Source organism: Sus scrofa, chromosome 10, assembly GCF_000003025.6.
Source record: "Sus scrofa isolate TJ Tabasco breed Duroc chromosome 10, Sscrofa11.1, whole genome shotgun sequence".
Taxonomy (NCBI): Eukaryota; Metazoa; Chordata; class Mammalia; order Artiodactyla; family Suidae; genus Sus; species Sus scrofa.
In genome coordinates this window covers 13,276,269-13,291,617 of record NC_010452.4, presented here as the reverse complement: position 1 = coordinate 13,291,617, position 15,349 = coordinate 13,276,269, and the positions used below count along the sequence as shown (strand labels likewise).

The 15,349-nt window shown below is 38.6% G+C and overlaps 1 protein-coding gene across 1 annotated transcript in view; it reads right to left on the bottom strand.

Moving 5' to 3' along the window:
* Positions 1-15,349, bottom strand: part of DNAH14 (dynein axonemal heavy chain 14) — a 341,496-nt gene that overhangs the window by 97,880 nt on the left and 228,267 nt on the right. Inside the window, exons 48-53 of the mRNA XM_021064261.1 lie at positions 14,108-14,236; positions 12,523-12,660; positions 10,884-11,051; positions 9,478-9,648; positions 5,183-5,350; positions 3,644-3,736 (exon numbers count right to left, since the gene is read on the bottom strand). Coding sequence (XP_020919920.1) covers positions 3,644-3,736; positions 5,183-5,350; positions 9,478-9,648; positions 10,884-11,051; positions 12,523-12,660; positions 14,108-14,236 — 867 coding nt within the window. The remainder of the gene's footprint in view (positions 1-3,643; positions 3,737-5,182; positions 5,351-9,477; positions 9,649-10,883; positions 11,052-12,522; positions 12,661-14,107; positions 14,237-15,349) is intronic.

Sequence of the window (15,349 nt, the reverse complement as noted above, 5' to 3'; positions counted from 1 at the left end):
TTTCTTGAATTTGTGAATACTCCAAATTTCTTTCTGCTATTGAGTCCTACAGTAGTTCTGTTGTGATTAGAAAACATACTTTGAATGACTTAGATCCTTTTAAACGTATTGAAATTTGTTTTCTGGTTTGGCATAGGGTGTATTCTAGAGAATGTTCCATGTGTGCCTCGGAAGGATGCATATTTTGCTATTGGGTGGAATCCTCTATATGTGTCAGTCAGTTGAAGCTGTTTTATGATAGTGTTGACATCTTTACGTTCTTATTGATTTTATAGTAGTTGCTCTATCAGTTATTCAGAGTGGGGATACTGAGGTCTCTAACTACTACTGTTGAACTGCTTATTTCTCCCTTCAGTTCTGTCAGTTGGCTTTACGTATTTTGGGGCCTAGTTGTTAGGTGTATATATGTTTATAGCTATCTTCCTGTTAAGTGATCCTCTTATTTTTTTCCTGTTTTCTTTATATTGAATATAATTGATTTCCAATGTTATATTAGTTTCAAGTGTATAGTATAGTAATTCAGTATTTTTATAGACTATACTCCATTGAAAATTATAAGATAATGGCTATAATTCTCTGTGATACACAATATATCCTTGTTGTTTATCTATTCTATACATAGTGGTTTGTATCTCTTAACCCCATACCCCAATTTCACCCCCACCTCATCTCTCTCCCCTCTGGTAACCACTAGTTTTTTTTCTATAACTGTGAGTCTGTTTCCATTTTGCTACATGCCTTCATTTGTTTTATTTTTTAGATTTGAGCTATAAGTGATATCATACAGTATTTGTCTTTCTCTGAGGTATTTTACTAAGCATAACTTTCTCTAGGTCCTTCTAGGTTGCCTCAAATGGCAGAATTTTTTTTTTTATGGTTGAGTTTTATATATATATATATATTTCCACACACAACATCTTCTTTATCAATTTGTCCGTTGATGGACTCTTGGGTTGCTTTGATGTCACGGCTATTGCAAATAGTGCTGCTATGAACACTGGGGTGTATGTATCTTTTAGAATGAATGTTTTCAGTTTTTCAGGATAAATACCCAGGAGTGGAACTGCTCCTGTATTGGGTGTGTATATGTTAAGGAGCACAATAATATCCTCTTCTTTTATTGATCCCTTTATCATTATATAATGCCTTTGTCTTTTGTCATATTTTTTGTTTTAAAGTCTGTTTTATCTGATATGAGTATGTTACCCACACTTTCTTGTGCTTCCTCTTACATGAAGTATCTTTTCCCCATATATCACTTTTATTCTGTGTGTCTTGCATCCTGAAGTGAGTCTCTCACAGGCAGTATATAAAGGGGTCTTTTTTTTTAAAAAAAAAATCCAATTAGCCACCCCATGTCTTTTGATTGGAGCATTTAGTCCACTGACATTGAATGTAATTATTGATAAGTATGTACCTACTGTCTATTTTACTACTTGTTTTTGTAGTTTTTCTCTGCTCTTTTCTTCCTTTTGTTTCTTCCCTTGTGGTCTGGTGATTTTCTTTAGTAGTATACTTGTGTTTCTTTGTTTTTAGTTTTTGTGTATCTACTGTAGGTTTTGTGATTTGTGGTTACCACTGGGTTCATATGTGTTGATCTATATCTACTTGTTTTAAAGTGACAGTCATGTAAGTTTAGACATATTCCAAAAGAGCTACATTTTTTACTCCTTTTCCTTATGTTTTGTGCTTTTGATGTCATATTTTACACTGAACATTTGTCTCTTACATATTTACTGTAGTTAAAGTGCTTTTACAATCTTTTGTCTTTGAGTATTTATACTGGCTCATTTCAGTGGTTTATCTTCAGTCCTTACTATGTATTTGCCTTACCAGTGGGACTTTAGCATATTTTTTTAACTTTTGTCCACTTAGGGAGGTCCTTTTAACCTTTCTTTTAGGATAGTTTTAGTATTGATGAACTCTTAGTTTTTATTTGTCTAAGAAGTTCTGTATCTCTCCTATTTTTTAATTTTTGTTTAATTTTTTTCATTTTTTAAACAAGTGGCCACACCTGCAGCCTTTGGAAGTTCCCAAGCCAGGGGTTGAGCCTTAGCCCTTGTAGAAGCAATGCACTTATATTGTGAGCCACAAGGGAAGTTCTCTCTCTCCTATTTTAAATGATAATCTTGCTGGGTAGAGTATCCTAGGATGCAGGCCTTTCCCTTTCAGGATTTTAAATATATTGTGCCACACCCTTCAGCCTACAAAGTTTCTGCAGAGAAATCAGTTGACAGCCTTATGGGGATTCCTCTGTATATATGACTCTTTGTATTTCTCTTGCTGCCTATGAGTATGGAGTAAGCATAAGCACCAGCATGTTGTTGGTGCCTATGCTACGTTGGTTGCATAAGCACCAGCAATGACTGCCACCATCTCACTCAGACTCATCCCTGGGACCAGGTCACCTCTGTTAATAATTGAAATAAGACAGACAAGATTATAGCTTTTACTGAGCTTACATTTTAAGTGTGGTGATAGATAGTAAATAAATAAAAATTAATGTTCTCAGATAATGCTAAGGACTTGGAAGAACAATAAGGCAGAATAAAGGGACAGAATGACAGGAACTGAGGAAGGGGAGGGACATGCTACTTTAGATAAAGGGAGCAGAGAAAGGCTGTTGCAGCTGCCCTGGTGGAGACGATGCTGGCTTGGATAGGGTGTTGGCAGGTGAGATACAGAGAAGTGGGAAGATTTGAAATATATTTTGGAATTTTTATTGCCAGGACTCACTGATGGACTAAATGTGGGGCTTAAGAGAAAAGTGTCAACAATGAGGGGCTGTTGAGTTTCTGGATAGAGTAGTAGGTATATGGTAGTGCTATTTATGGGGTGGGAAAAGTGAGTAAAGGAATAGTCTTGGTGGTAGAAAGATCTGCCCTTGTATTTTTGCCTTAATTCTATTTTCCAGTTTTTAATTCCTTTTAATTAGTCCAAAACATATCTGTATTAATAAAAGACTATTTGAATAAAGGTCTAGTTGTTCTGAATGCAAAAAAGAGCCCTTTTGGGAAAAAAAGGTATGTACTATATAACTAAATAGCTATAAATAAAGCATAAAGTAAATAAAATTATAAACACAAATAATAATTTAAACTGGTGGTCATAAATAATGTGATTTATATAAATGGCTGAATATGTTGAATTTTATTTAGCCTTCTGCAAAGCTTTTCTCTATTTACGGTATTTGTGGATTTTCCAAGAATTTAACTCTCCATCTAAGGTATTTGGGGATTTTCCAAGAACTTAACTTTCATTTGGATTCCACGAGAAGTAAAATTTTGTGCAGTGACTCATGTTTCTAAATAAATATTCAAGTAATTGTATTATTTTTGAAGTCAAGATTCACCTGCATAGATACTATGGTAACACTGACGATATGTCAGAGATGGTGCCAGATCCAGCACTTTTTTTTTCCACATCAAATGCCTTTTGAAAACAAAAAGCCTTTTTATGTGCTGATAAATGTCTTGTGCAAACTCTTAAGAGGACAAGGATCTTATCATATGATGCAACAACTGTGAGTTCTCAGAAATGGAAAGTCTGGATAAATAAGACTTCTGTAAGCAGAGTAGACTTTATTGGCTTTCCCTCATTTTTATTTTTCAGGCTTAAAATATTAAAAAGTGTAAATCCTTACCAGTAACATGTGACTTCCTGGGTGTCGAAGGACCCTCGTCACTCTTGTGATGTGTTCTATGGCTTCCTTGAAGAACACCATGGAGTGAGAAATCTATCCGGGGAAATGGAACAAATAAATTGATTATAGCCATGGAAACACTGCATGTTCACTGTGGTTTAACTTACAGGATATAGAAGTGAGACGGGCTTTTCTGGTAGTCCAGTAATCCAGACCCAGTAAACTTGTTTACATTTATGGAAAATAAAGTTGCATAGTGAGAACTGTCCTTCTGCTAATATTCTGATAAGCAAGGTTGGAAGGGGTGCATAAGCTTGAGGGAAGAGGACAAAGAGGACAATAGCAGGCTGCTGTCTTCTGCTCTGTCTAGGGGTGGAACATGTGGTGGGAGGAAGAGTCCCAGGAATTGGCTGGGGTATCTGTGATGTTGTTGGGTGCCTGTGTTCCAACATGTATCTGCTCACAGCAACAATGGGGGAGACGGTAAATGGGTCACATCCATATTGCTGCTGCTTGTTGCTACTCTGGACCCTCTTGCCACACACTTGCTTTCATTTCTTAATTCCTTTACTCATTTGATTTTTTACAGCCTAAGTTGTCTACCTTGTATTTAAAATTACACCTTATTATGGGAATGTAAATTGGTACAACCACTATGAAAAACAGTATGGAAATACCTCAGAAAACTAAATGTAGAACTACCATATGACCCAGTGATCCCACTTTTGGATATATATCCAGGCAAAACTTTCCTTGAAAAAGATACATGCATCTGTATGTTCATTGCAGCACTAGTCACAATAGCCAAGACATGGAAACAACCTAATTGTCCATCAAGATGAATGGGTTAAGAAGATGTAGTACATATACACAACGGAATACTACTCGGCCACAAAAAAGAACAAAGTAATGCCATTTGCAGCAACATGGATGGAACTAGAGACTCTCATACTAAGTGAAATAAGTCAGAAAGAGAAAGACAAATACCATAAGATATTGCTTATATCTGGAATCTAATAAACGGCACAAATGAACCTTTCCACAGAAAAGAAACTCATGAATTTGGAGAACAGACTTGTGGTTGCCGAGGGGAAGGGAGTGGGATGGACTGCGAATCTGGGGCTAATAGAGGCAAACTATGGCATTTCGAGTGGATAAGCAATGAGATCCTGCTGCAGAGCACAGTGACTTATGATGGAACATGAGGGAGGATAATGTGAGGAAAAGAATGTACATATGTACGCCTGACCGGGGCACCTTGCTATACAGTAGAAATTGACAGAACACTCTAAACCAAGGATAATGGAAAAAATAAAAATCATTAAAAAAATGAAATTATACCTCATTAACTGAGACAAAATAAAACGAACAATATAAATCTCCCCTAAAATTTGAGAGTACTTTTCCTGATCTCTCTCATCCTTACACACATGATAAAAATATTTGATTTTATATACACATATACATACAGGTGCATTTGTATATAAATGTATATATATGTATATAGTACTCAGATTTTTATGTAGTATATGTGTTTACCTCCAAAGATGCCGAATTCAGCTTCATCTGGAATTCATTAAGTATCTCAGCAAGTTTATGATAGTCATTGGTATTCTGATACATCTTCTTTCTATTAGATTTGTTTATATCCAAGAAATCCACAAATATAATTGAGTCACTCATTAGTTTTTCTTTGGTCCACAGGATCTATTTTAAGATAATAATAGTATCTGTTAATAGCACAACTCTACGTGTTATCAAAACTAATGCAATATATTTTGTATCAGAGGAGCTCTTGGCACAATAGATCTGGGACTCAGGGGTTCTTCACCTTTTTTGTCCCATGGACCTCTTTTGACAGTGAAACCTGTGGACTCCTTGTCAAAACAATATTTTAAAATGCGTATAGTGAAATGCAGGGGTTACAAAGGACACAAAATGTATGGGAAAACAGTTCTATCTAAGGACTCTTTGGCCCCAGATTAAGAACCTCTGCTGTGGGAATAACATGTTGATAGCATGAGATCTCACCAACAATCTGCAAAGGAGAATTTTCCCTGAGTCAGCTGTTCATTACCACCACAGATCTGCAGGCTTCCACACTAGCTTTCCTGGTCACTTGGCAAACTCGAGCCTGACTTTCACACCAAGGTCATGGGCTACTCCTTCTTTGAAGTCTGACCATTTCCCTCTCCCCTAAAACCAGGTAGAGAAAATTATTTTTTCTTCCTTCCCGCCACCACTGTCATGTGTGCAAGGGTCTGCCATGGCACTTACAGAAACCTATGCACCTTTTAGGTGGTAAGGTGCTTGGCGGTAGGGCTACACTAATTCCATGTAGGTCTCAGAACTTAGCTCATTTGGTGTCTGGCCCTGGAAATTTGTAACAGGCTCTCAGAAGATGTTTGCATAAGCAAATGGCTAAAGGAAGGTTGAGGGCCAGGATGATATGATAGCTAAGAGAGTACCTGGAGTTAGACAGCCAGGCTTTGAATAATGATTTCACCCCTTAACTATCTGTGTAACCTCGGGCAAGTTATTGATCTTACTCTGCCCCAGTTTCTTCATCTATAAAATGAGGATAAAAATAAGACTTATACCAGAGAGATGTTATGAGATTTAATTGAGTAATGATAGGTAAAGCTCTTAAAACAGTGCCTGGCACACTGTAAGCGTTAACTATTACTAAAGTCATTTTATAAAAATCCAACCGAGGAGTTCCCATCGTGGTGCAGTGGTTAACACATCTGACTAGGAACCATGAGGTTTCGGGTTTCATCCCTGGCCTTGCTCAGTGGGTTAAGGATCCGGCGTTGCCGTGAGCTGTGGTGTAGGTCGCAGATGAGGCTCAGAACCCAAGTTGCTATGGCTCTGGCGTAGGCCAGTGGCTACAGCTCCGATTCAACCCCTAGCCTGGGAACCTCCATATGGTGTGGGAGCGGCCCTAGAAAAGGCAAAAAGACCAAAAAAAAAAAAAAAAAAAAAAAAATTAAAAAAACATACCCAACTGATTAAATGGTATTGTACAAACCCAAATTCTTGCAGGAGTAATTTACATCCTTACATCCTTAAAAAAGGTCTGGTTAATATGTCTTTAATTTGGGGTTACTGTAGCTCTTCTTGCTGTTCATAGGACTGAGTCTAGTAGGAAAAGACCTGTCTCCCGTAAGTACTGGCTTGCTCATCTTCCACTGCCTCTACCTCTATTCTTTGGTCTAGCAAAGTCTTGAAACTAAACTGTGGAGTGCCCATTGTGGCTCAGCAGGTTGCAAACCTGACTAGTATCCATGGGGACACCGGTTCGAACCCTGGCCTTGCTTAGTGGGTAAAGGATCTGGTATTGCCGTGAGCTGTGGTGTAGGCTGCAGATGCAGTGTGGATCCTGTGTGACTATGGCTGTGACATAGACTGGCAGCTGCAGCTCTGATTCTACCCCTTGCCTGGGTACCTCCATATGCTGTACCTGCTGCCCTAAAAAAGCAAACAAACAATCAAAAAAAGGGAATTTTGATACTGTGATAGGAATTTACAGGGAGGGAGTTTAGGATCTCCTGGGGGCAGGAATAAGCTCTCTTTAGATGGTTATTCTAGCAAAGTCTCTTCATTCCTCTATTCATTCATTCATTCATTCATCCCAGATACATTTATCAAGTACCAACCAGGAGTTAGGAAGGATGTTAAATTCTGGAAATCTAGGTAGGGATAAAAATCAATAACTTTGTCTTCATGGAACTCACAGGTGAGAGAAAGAGAGGGAGAGAGAGGCAATGACAATTCTAATAAGTCCTGTGATAGGAAAAGCCCACATTCCTATGAGAATACAAAGAAAGGATTCTTAACCTGGAAAGAATGTGGTGCTGGTGGAAAAAAGGCCACTAAGAGAGAGGAAGCATGAGCTGAATCTTGAAGGATGGTCAGGAGTGAGCCCAGGAAAGGGACCTCTATGTGTAGGTAAATGAAGCAATAATAGAGCTCAAGCTGCACTTTGGTTAAAGTATGGGGCTGAAATGCTCACATTTCTGGCATGCGGAGAGGCTTTAGCAGTAACGCCATCACTGAGGCAGGAAACACGAAGGCAGGACACCAGGGACGCACAGAGAGCGCAGTGAATGAAGACGTGAAGCTGTTTTTTTACACGGTTTTGTATACTGAGTGTGAAGTACCCAGAGTAACAGGAGACGGATTTAGAAGTCAAACCAAGGTCTAACTCTAGAATTCAGGCTCTCTCTGCCAAACCACCTGTCTCTACTTGCAATGCAGGTATAAGATCTGGTTCTTTTCAATATGATGCTATCGTACATTTACTGAGTGCTTAACAGGTGTCAGAAATTGTTCTAAACACTTTACCCAAATTAGTGCCATTAATTCTCAGCACCGTCCTATGAAGCAGGTACAAATACTACCTTTACGTTAGAGATGAGGAAGCTGACACACAGAGGGGCCACCTGCCCAAGCTTTCACAGCTCAAAAATGGAAGGGCTGGGTGTTGAACTTGGGCAGAGTCTGGGTTTGTAACCTCTGTGTTCGACTGCTTCTCAGGCTGTCAGGGAAGAGAAGTGAGACTAGAAGAAAGGACTGGAGAGTCTAGTGTTTTGAGTGAAGGAAAGGAGAAACAAGGTGAGTGTGAAGCATCACCAAAGAGTAGCCCCAAGGAGAGAAAGGAAGCTCTGAATACTGTGGGAGCCCTGGGAGATTCTGGGCGAGGAGGTGACAGTGGGGTGATGTGGTGCTGGGTATCTAACGAAAAGATTTTTTTCCCAGATGTTTAAAAAAACATTGGAGGGTAGAAGTGGTATGGATTAACACAATTTTTTTGATTAAAATTTTTTATTATAGTTGATTTATAATGTTCTGTCAATTTCTGCTGTACAGCAAAGTGCCCCCGTTATACACACACACACACACACACACACACACACATATTCTTTTTCTCACATTATCCTCCATCATGTTCCATCATAAGGGATTAGATGTAGTTCCCTGTGCTATACAGCAGGATCTCATTGCTTATCCACTGCAAACGATATACAAACCAAGAAAAGTCTAGGCTAAAGAGCAGAAAACTCAGATTAAAAGAAAGTAATAACGAGAGGGTCTAGGAAAAACAAAACTTAAAAGATTTCTTAATTTGTGACTTATCTAAAAGACACGTGTATACATACGTATGTATAAAGTCAGATTTACATGTTGTTTGCATGTTGTATTCTGAGCTTATGTGTATGTGTGTATCTCTATGTTTAAAAATCTGTTTTGCAAATTTTCACTGTTACAAATAAAGTCACATCTTTGAATTTATTCTGTTTCTTGGACTGCTATGAATAGGGTGAGAGAAGGTGGCACCAGCCAAGAAGAGGGAAAAGAAGAGTCGCCTTGGAAAGAGATTCCAAAGGACTTGCTTAATTCTCTTGAGAGGAGTTAGCAAGGAGGTAGAGGGATGGACCTGCGCTCACCATTCCATTGAGTTCCCAGCCTTTCAGCAATTCAGTTACTGAAGCACCTTCCTTTTCGAGCTGGACTAAAGCACCAAAGCAACTAAAGTTTCAGGGTCTGGAGAGGGATGGGGGGTCTAGGTGAGGTATCAAGAGAGTGTACGTGTCTGCTCGTCCTGGAGGAAGAGGAGCAGTTTCAAGTCTCGTAAGAGGCCAAATGCATGAGCAAAGGCATCAAGACCTTAGCATTTCCATCATACCAAATCTATGACTATTTAGACATTTTCAAGTGAAAAATGGAATTAAGTTTTTTTTACTGATACAGAAAAGTCTGAGGACGTTTATGAAACACCACTTTTGCCCAAGACATCATTTAAAATAATTTTTAAAATATAATAATTTTACCTGAAAATAATTCTCAACTTCTTTTGAGAGAAACTGATAGAAACGCCCCTTTTCAGTTTGTTCAAGTAAGCGATCGTGAAACACTCGGGTGGCTTCATGAACAAAGAACAGAGCTGCCATCTCTTTGGAATTAATAACAGACCTGTCAGCTTGCAGCAATCCTAGGAGAAGCTATTAGGGATTTAAAAACAACATTACAAAAATTGATCAGATAGATTGTAAAGCCTCAGTTGTTGCAGGTTTGTTTGTGTTTCCATAAAAACAGAAGCAATTATCGAAGGTGAGGGCTGTCAAATTCTACAAACGATAATCTGGATTTTTGATGAGATGGGCAAGTTATAAATCAGAGAAAACTGGCATAGTGGTTTAACGACTCCTTGAGGGACTGGTGGTGATTCAGAGGTGCCTCTTAATGTTGGTATGTTCTAAGATTCTTAACTTGGATTAAATAACTTACAAATGTTATAATTTCAAATATTACATGTGCTATTTTGTGCTAAAGTCCCATAGCAAGGAAAAAAAGATCAAATCAAAACTTGCTTTTTCTTAACATTTTAATTCTGAAAACGCTCTGACTACAGCAGCCTGGTTGGCCACATCCCCCGGTTGCGACAGCTCAGCATGTTGAGGATGTGCATGCCTGCTGTCATTTTCTGAGAGTGGTCATAAAAATCTCAGCCATAAAGCAAAACGGAAACCTGTGTTATAACTTGGTCACTTCTTTCCCTGCAGAGATTCTTAGCCAACAGGCACCTGGGGCCTTCCCGGGAAAGACCCTTGCGCCACATCCTCTGCTTTAGCGCCTCTCTGAAGCACCGTGAGGTAGCATCTGATGCACATTTCCTGAGTTATTTTTCAGATGCTAAAAGCCCCACCAAGAGGAAGACAACAACTCCCTGATGACCGTGGACCTACTGGTGCCTAAGGATGGATAGTGTCAATCTCTGCGACGATGCCCTGCTGCTTCGCATCAACCAATCAGAGAACAGGGCATGAGCTGTCACAGACCCTGACTCCACCTCCTCCACCCCCGCCTCGCCTGGCCTTTAAAAAACTCTTGCCTGAAACCCGCTTTCAGGAGTGTGGGCTTTTTGAGCACTGGCTGTCCCAGGCTACTGGCCTGGCGCACTTCCCTTCTCCACATCTTGCTGTGGGTACATTGGCTTTGCTGCGCGTGGGCGGGTGACCCAACTTTGGTTTGGTAACAGATATTCTAACAGTCTTAGTGGTTTCACCATTGAATTCTCTGCATGGAATGATTTTAATGGTTCTTTCTAACTGGCTCATGGGATAAGCTGCTAATAACCAAACTAATCAACTTGAATTTCTTTTTCTCCCCTTCTAACAATTTAATGTCAACAGAATCAGTGAGTAGGGAAATGGAGAGACAGAAGTTGAAAACAAACCTTAAATATATCTCGAAGATTAAACATGTAGTGACATTTCATCGGAGTTGGTAACATACTCTGACATACTTGATAGTACACAGCTAGAGAACAAGATATTATTTGATCCGTAGTTTTCTGCACTTCGGGTGTGAAGTTATTCATGGAGAAATACATTCCCAAATGAACCTTTAAAAAGAAAGGTTACAATTTAGTTTGCCAAAACTTTTAAGCACAGACTATTTCTAGTTCATCCTTACTAGACAGGGGATGTGTGCACTATGATGGAGGATCCAGTTTGCTGAAAAGGTAGATAATCAGGATCCATTTGAAATAGATGGCAGACTGGTACAAAGACACTCCGAAGGTTGAGAACTGAGGAAAATTTCAATTTGTCCTAGTTTGGTGAATGATCTAGAGGCATGTGTTCCATATTCTCTGGAGCGAATTGATGCCCCATCTATGTGTACACCAGGTATTCTGAAAATTCTTCCATATCCTTGTTCCTCAGCAGACATTACTAGAGGAAATATGAAGTAATAGAACTACTATCTCAGTTAGGATTGGCATATGTAATGCACACTGAGGCACATGGAATTACTGGCCGAGGGGCACCTGCTGTACAGCCCAGAGAACTCTACCCAATATTCTGTGATCATCTATGTGGGCAAAGAATCTGAAAGAGAATGGATGTACACGTATAGCTGAACCACTTTGTTGTGCAGCAGAAATTGTCACAATCTTGTGAATCAACTATATTTCAATAAAGCTTTAGAAAAACATAAAATGCAGAATGGTTTTTAGAAACTGGGATCTGGATATTAAAAAAAGACTGGCATATGTATGTATTTTATATCAGGTTTTTTTTTTTGAGGTGTAGATTATTGATCACCTGCACAATTACTACATCCTTTTTGAAAAATGGATTCTAAAAGATAATCTTTAAATTTTATATTATAAAGAAGAAAAACACAATTCATTTTGAAGAATTTAGTAGCCCTGCATAAGATTTATTTTTTCTAATCCAACTGGATTTCAAGTGGAGCCATTTTTCTAATAAGGTATTTCAGAATTTTTTTCTGATTATTTTTTACTCTATATGCAAGTGAAAAGAACAAATACGAGCCGAGGTCCAGGTGTACTTGTTCATGATGCAGATACCTGAGCTCTATCTCAGAAAAACCGACCTTCTTAGAACCGCTGAGAATAAAGCCTTGGGGTTACAGTTTCAACATGTGTTAAACATGCCCCACATGTGTTTCTTATGCGCACTAACTCGTGTTTTTGATTTTTTTATTTTTATTTTCGCCATTATTGTTGGTTTATAGTGTTCTGTCAGTTTCTACTGCAAGCAAAGTGACCCGGTGACACACACACATGCATACAGATAGATAGACTCTTTTGCTCACATTATCCTCCATCATGTTCCATCACCAGGGACTAGATGACAGTTCCTTGTGCTATACAGCAGGATATCACTGTGTGCTTTTTGATATTTGTAGACAAATGATAACAATAGGCCAGGAAAAAATAGGAGGGAACAAAATCTATCCCTTTAAGAAGATTTTCTTTTTATATTAGTTGTTTTAAGTTCCCACATTTTCCCTCATACTGTGGAATTCGATTTGTTTTTCTGTAGAAGACAAACTAGATGTATTACCTGGAAAATAGTACGTAAGGCACATTGTGGGAGATGAGGCATTACCAGGATGGAAAAGTGTTTGAGCAGACGTGGGCTAACATGCCCCCGGCCGCCTGCCGAAACACAAGCAGCCACCAGAGAGAGATCTTGGATGTTCTGGGGGAAGAGAGAAAAAGCAAGAGTAACTGTATGTAGCTGTGGGAAGTGAAACACATACCCATTTCCCAGCCCCCAAAGGAAGACAGATTTTTTTAAATGTTTAGGCAAAACAATTATTTAAATGCAAAATCAAAATTATAACAGCAATAGAAACCTATCTTCTTAGAGATGTCACCCATCCTAAATGTAGTTCCAAGACATCTGACTTCTAGGAGGCTTAGACATCATTGGGAAATTTCTATTTTAGGAAAAAGCAGTCATTGGAAAATAAGCGATATGTTCTTGAGACTAGCAAAAGGGATTGGGGTGCTAAGTGAGGCATCAGAAGAGCATGGTGTATAAGCCTCTAGAGAAGCCACGATCAGCTGGGTAAGAAGCCGTTCGACTGTTTACATTATACCTGACACATGACAACAACACAGCACTGGTGAGCTGGACAGAGTTGTAACGAATTGTAGAGTCTACTCATAACAGCGCCTTTAATAGCCTTTTTGCTGCCTATGCTCCTGCCCAAGGCCACAGAAATCCCATTGAAGACCTGGCTCACTTGTTTCCTAATTTCTTCAGGCAGTTCCTTGCAGACCAATCTCTTACTTTTTTTTTTCCCTCGTCTCCTGGATTCTCCCTGGGAGGCTGTATCTGGATTCTTCTCTGTGCCTTGGGCTGATGGTTAATTCAAACAGTCTGACTGGTGTCTGAGATGATGCCACTTGGCCAGAACGTGTGTGTCAGGCAGGATTCTGGGACCAAATTTGTCAGACATGAAACTGTTTATAATGCAACCACCTAATTTTACAGATGAGGAATTGAGGCCCAGAAAGTTTCAGTGATAAAGTCAGTTCTGGAACACAGGGCTTATGATTTCCAGATAAAGAACCAAGTAGGGAGAAAAGAGCATTTACTTTTTAAAATATTTAAAGCCATTCTCATTTAGTTCAATGTAACAAGTAATTCCATTGCATTTCTGTGTGAATACGCAGAAATATTTCCCTAGGATTTCTTTTGACTTTGCAATACTTCTGAAAATCATTTACATTCTTGAAAAGGAAGATGCAGAGTAGTCTTACACAAAGATTAAGGATGTATTTGTTAAGTCTCATTTTTACCAGATTTTCTCATACGCATTACCTGCTGATGCTCTGAAACATTTGATGACCTATTAATGTGCTTAACAATAGGGAGCATTTTTTGACTCAGAAACTAAACCTGGAGGACATACTTGCAATATTTCCTAAGATTTAATCAAAATAAAAGCAGAATTTCTATGAACCCATGGACTTGTGCTGAAATGCAAAGATGTAACTGGCAGATTAAATTAGAGTCTCAATTTGGTTTTTCATGTCCATCTGGATAGATTTTCTAAATTTCACACTTAATTCACTAAACATTGTTATAAATATATAATTTATTGCTAAATAAGACAAAATGTTCACATGTACTGTACCTTCCAAGCAATTTTTTCAGTATCATAAATTCCTCCCATATCTAATAATTGTCTGATTAATTCCAGGGGTGGCTGGGTTCCATACATGTCTGATTCTGGCATATTCAGATCATCAATAAATATTACAATCTTAAGGAAGACAAAAGGTTTTTTAAAAAACATGTTAAACTTTAATTTATGAATTAGGAATATTTGTGGTAAGAACAAAATCATATGTAATTACATCTCTATTTTTCTATTAAAAATTCAAATTTGGGACTTCTCGTCATGGCTCAGTGGTATCCATGAGGATGCAGGATCGATCCCTGGCCTCACTCAGGACGTTAAGGATCTGGCCTTGCCCTGAGCTGCGGTGTAGGTCACAGACTCAGCTCAGATTTGGCATGGCTGTGGTGTAGGCCAGCAGCTGCTGCTCCAATTTGACCCCTAGCCTGGAAACTTTCATATGGTTATGAAAATTTCATAAAAAACTTTCAACTTTTAGGTGTGGCCCTAAAAAGAAAAAAAATCAAATTATATTTTGAAGATATAATTTTAGAAAAGAGTAAGTTTTCAAAATAGCAGACTCTACTCGCTCTCTATAGACCTCCAATAATTATGTCTAATGATAGTTAGAAATGTACTTGATGCCAGACAAAGTAATCTTTTTTTTTTTTTTTGTCTTTTTAGGGCTGCACTTATGGCATATGGAGGTTCCCAGGCGAGAGGTCGAATAGGAGCCGCAGCTGCCGCCTACACCACAGCCACAGCAACACCGGATCCTTAACCCACTGTGCGAGGGCTGGTATCAAATCCACAACCTCGTGGTTCCTAGTCAGATTCATTTCTGCTATGCCATGACAGGAACTCCCAGACAAAGTAATCTAATCATGGCTATTACAAAGGAATGTGGTTATTATTCATTCAACATTTACCTATTGTGTGCCTACAATTGGCGATGCACTGTTTTAGGTATTTCCGTATTTATTTAATATGTTCCCTGGTTTAGGAATAAAACTGTCATCTGGAATTAGACTTTCAAAATTCTGTTGCAAATGCTATTGTCCTGGGAAACCAGCAGAAAAGTGAGATACATTTTAAATTTTTAAACCTCTGTTACTTTCTATCTTTGAAAATATCATGTGTTTAAGAGTACTGATTGTAATCTCTGTGAATCAGCCCCGTTCAATAGTATTTATTTCTGTAAAATAAGTAAAGATTAAAAAAATACATATAGCCATTTACTTTGAATTATCCAATTAC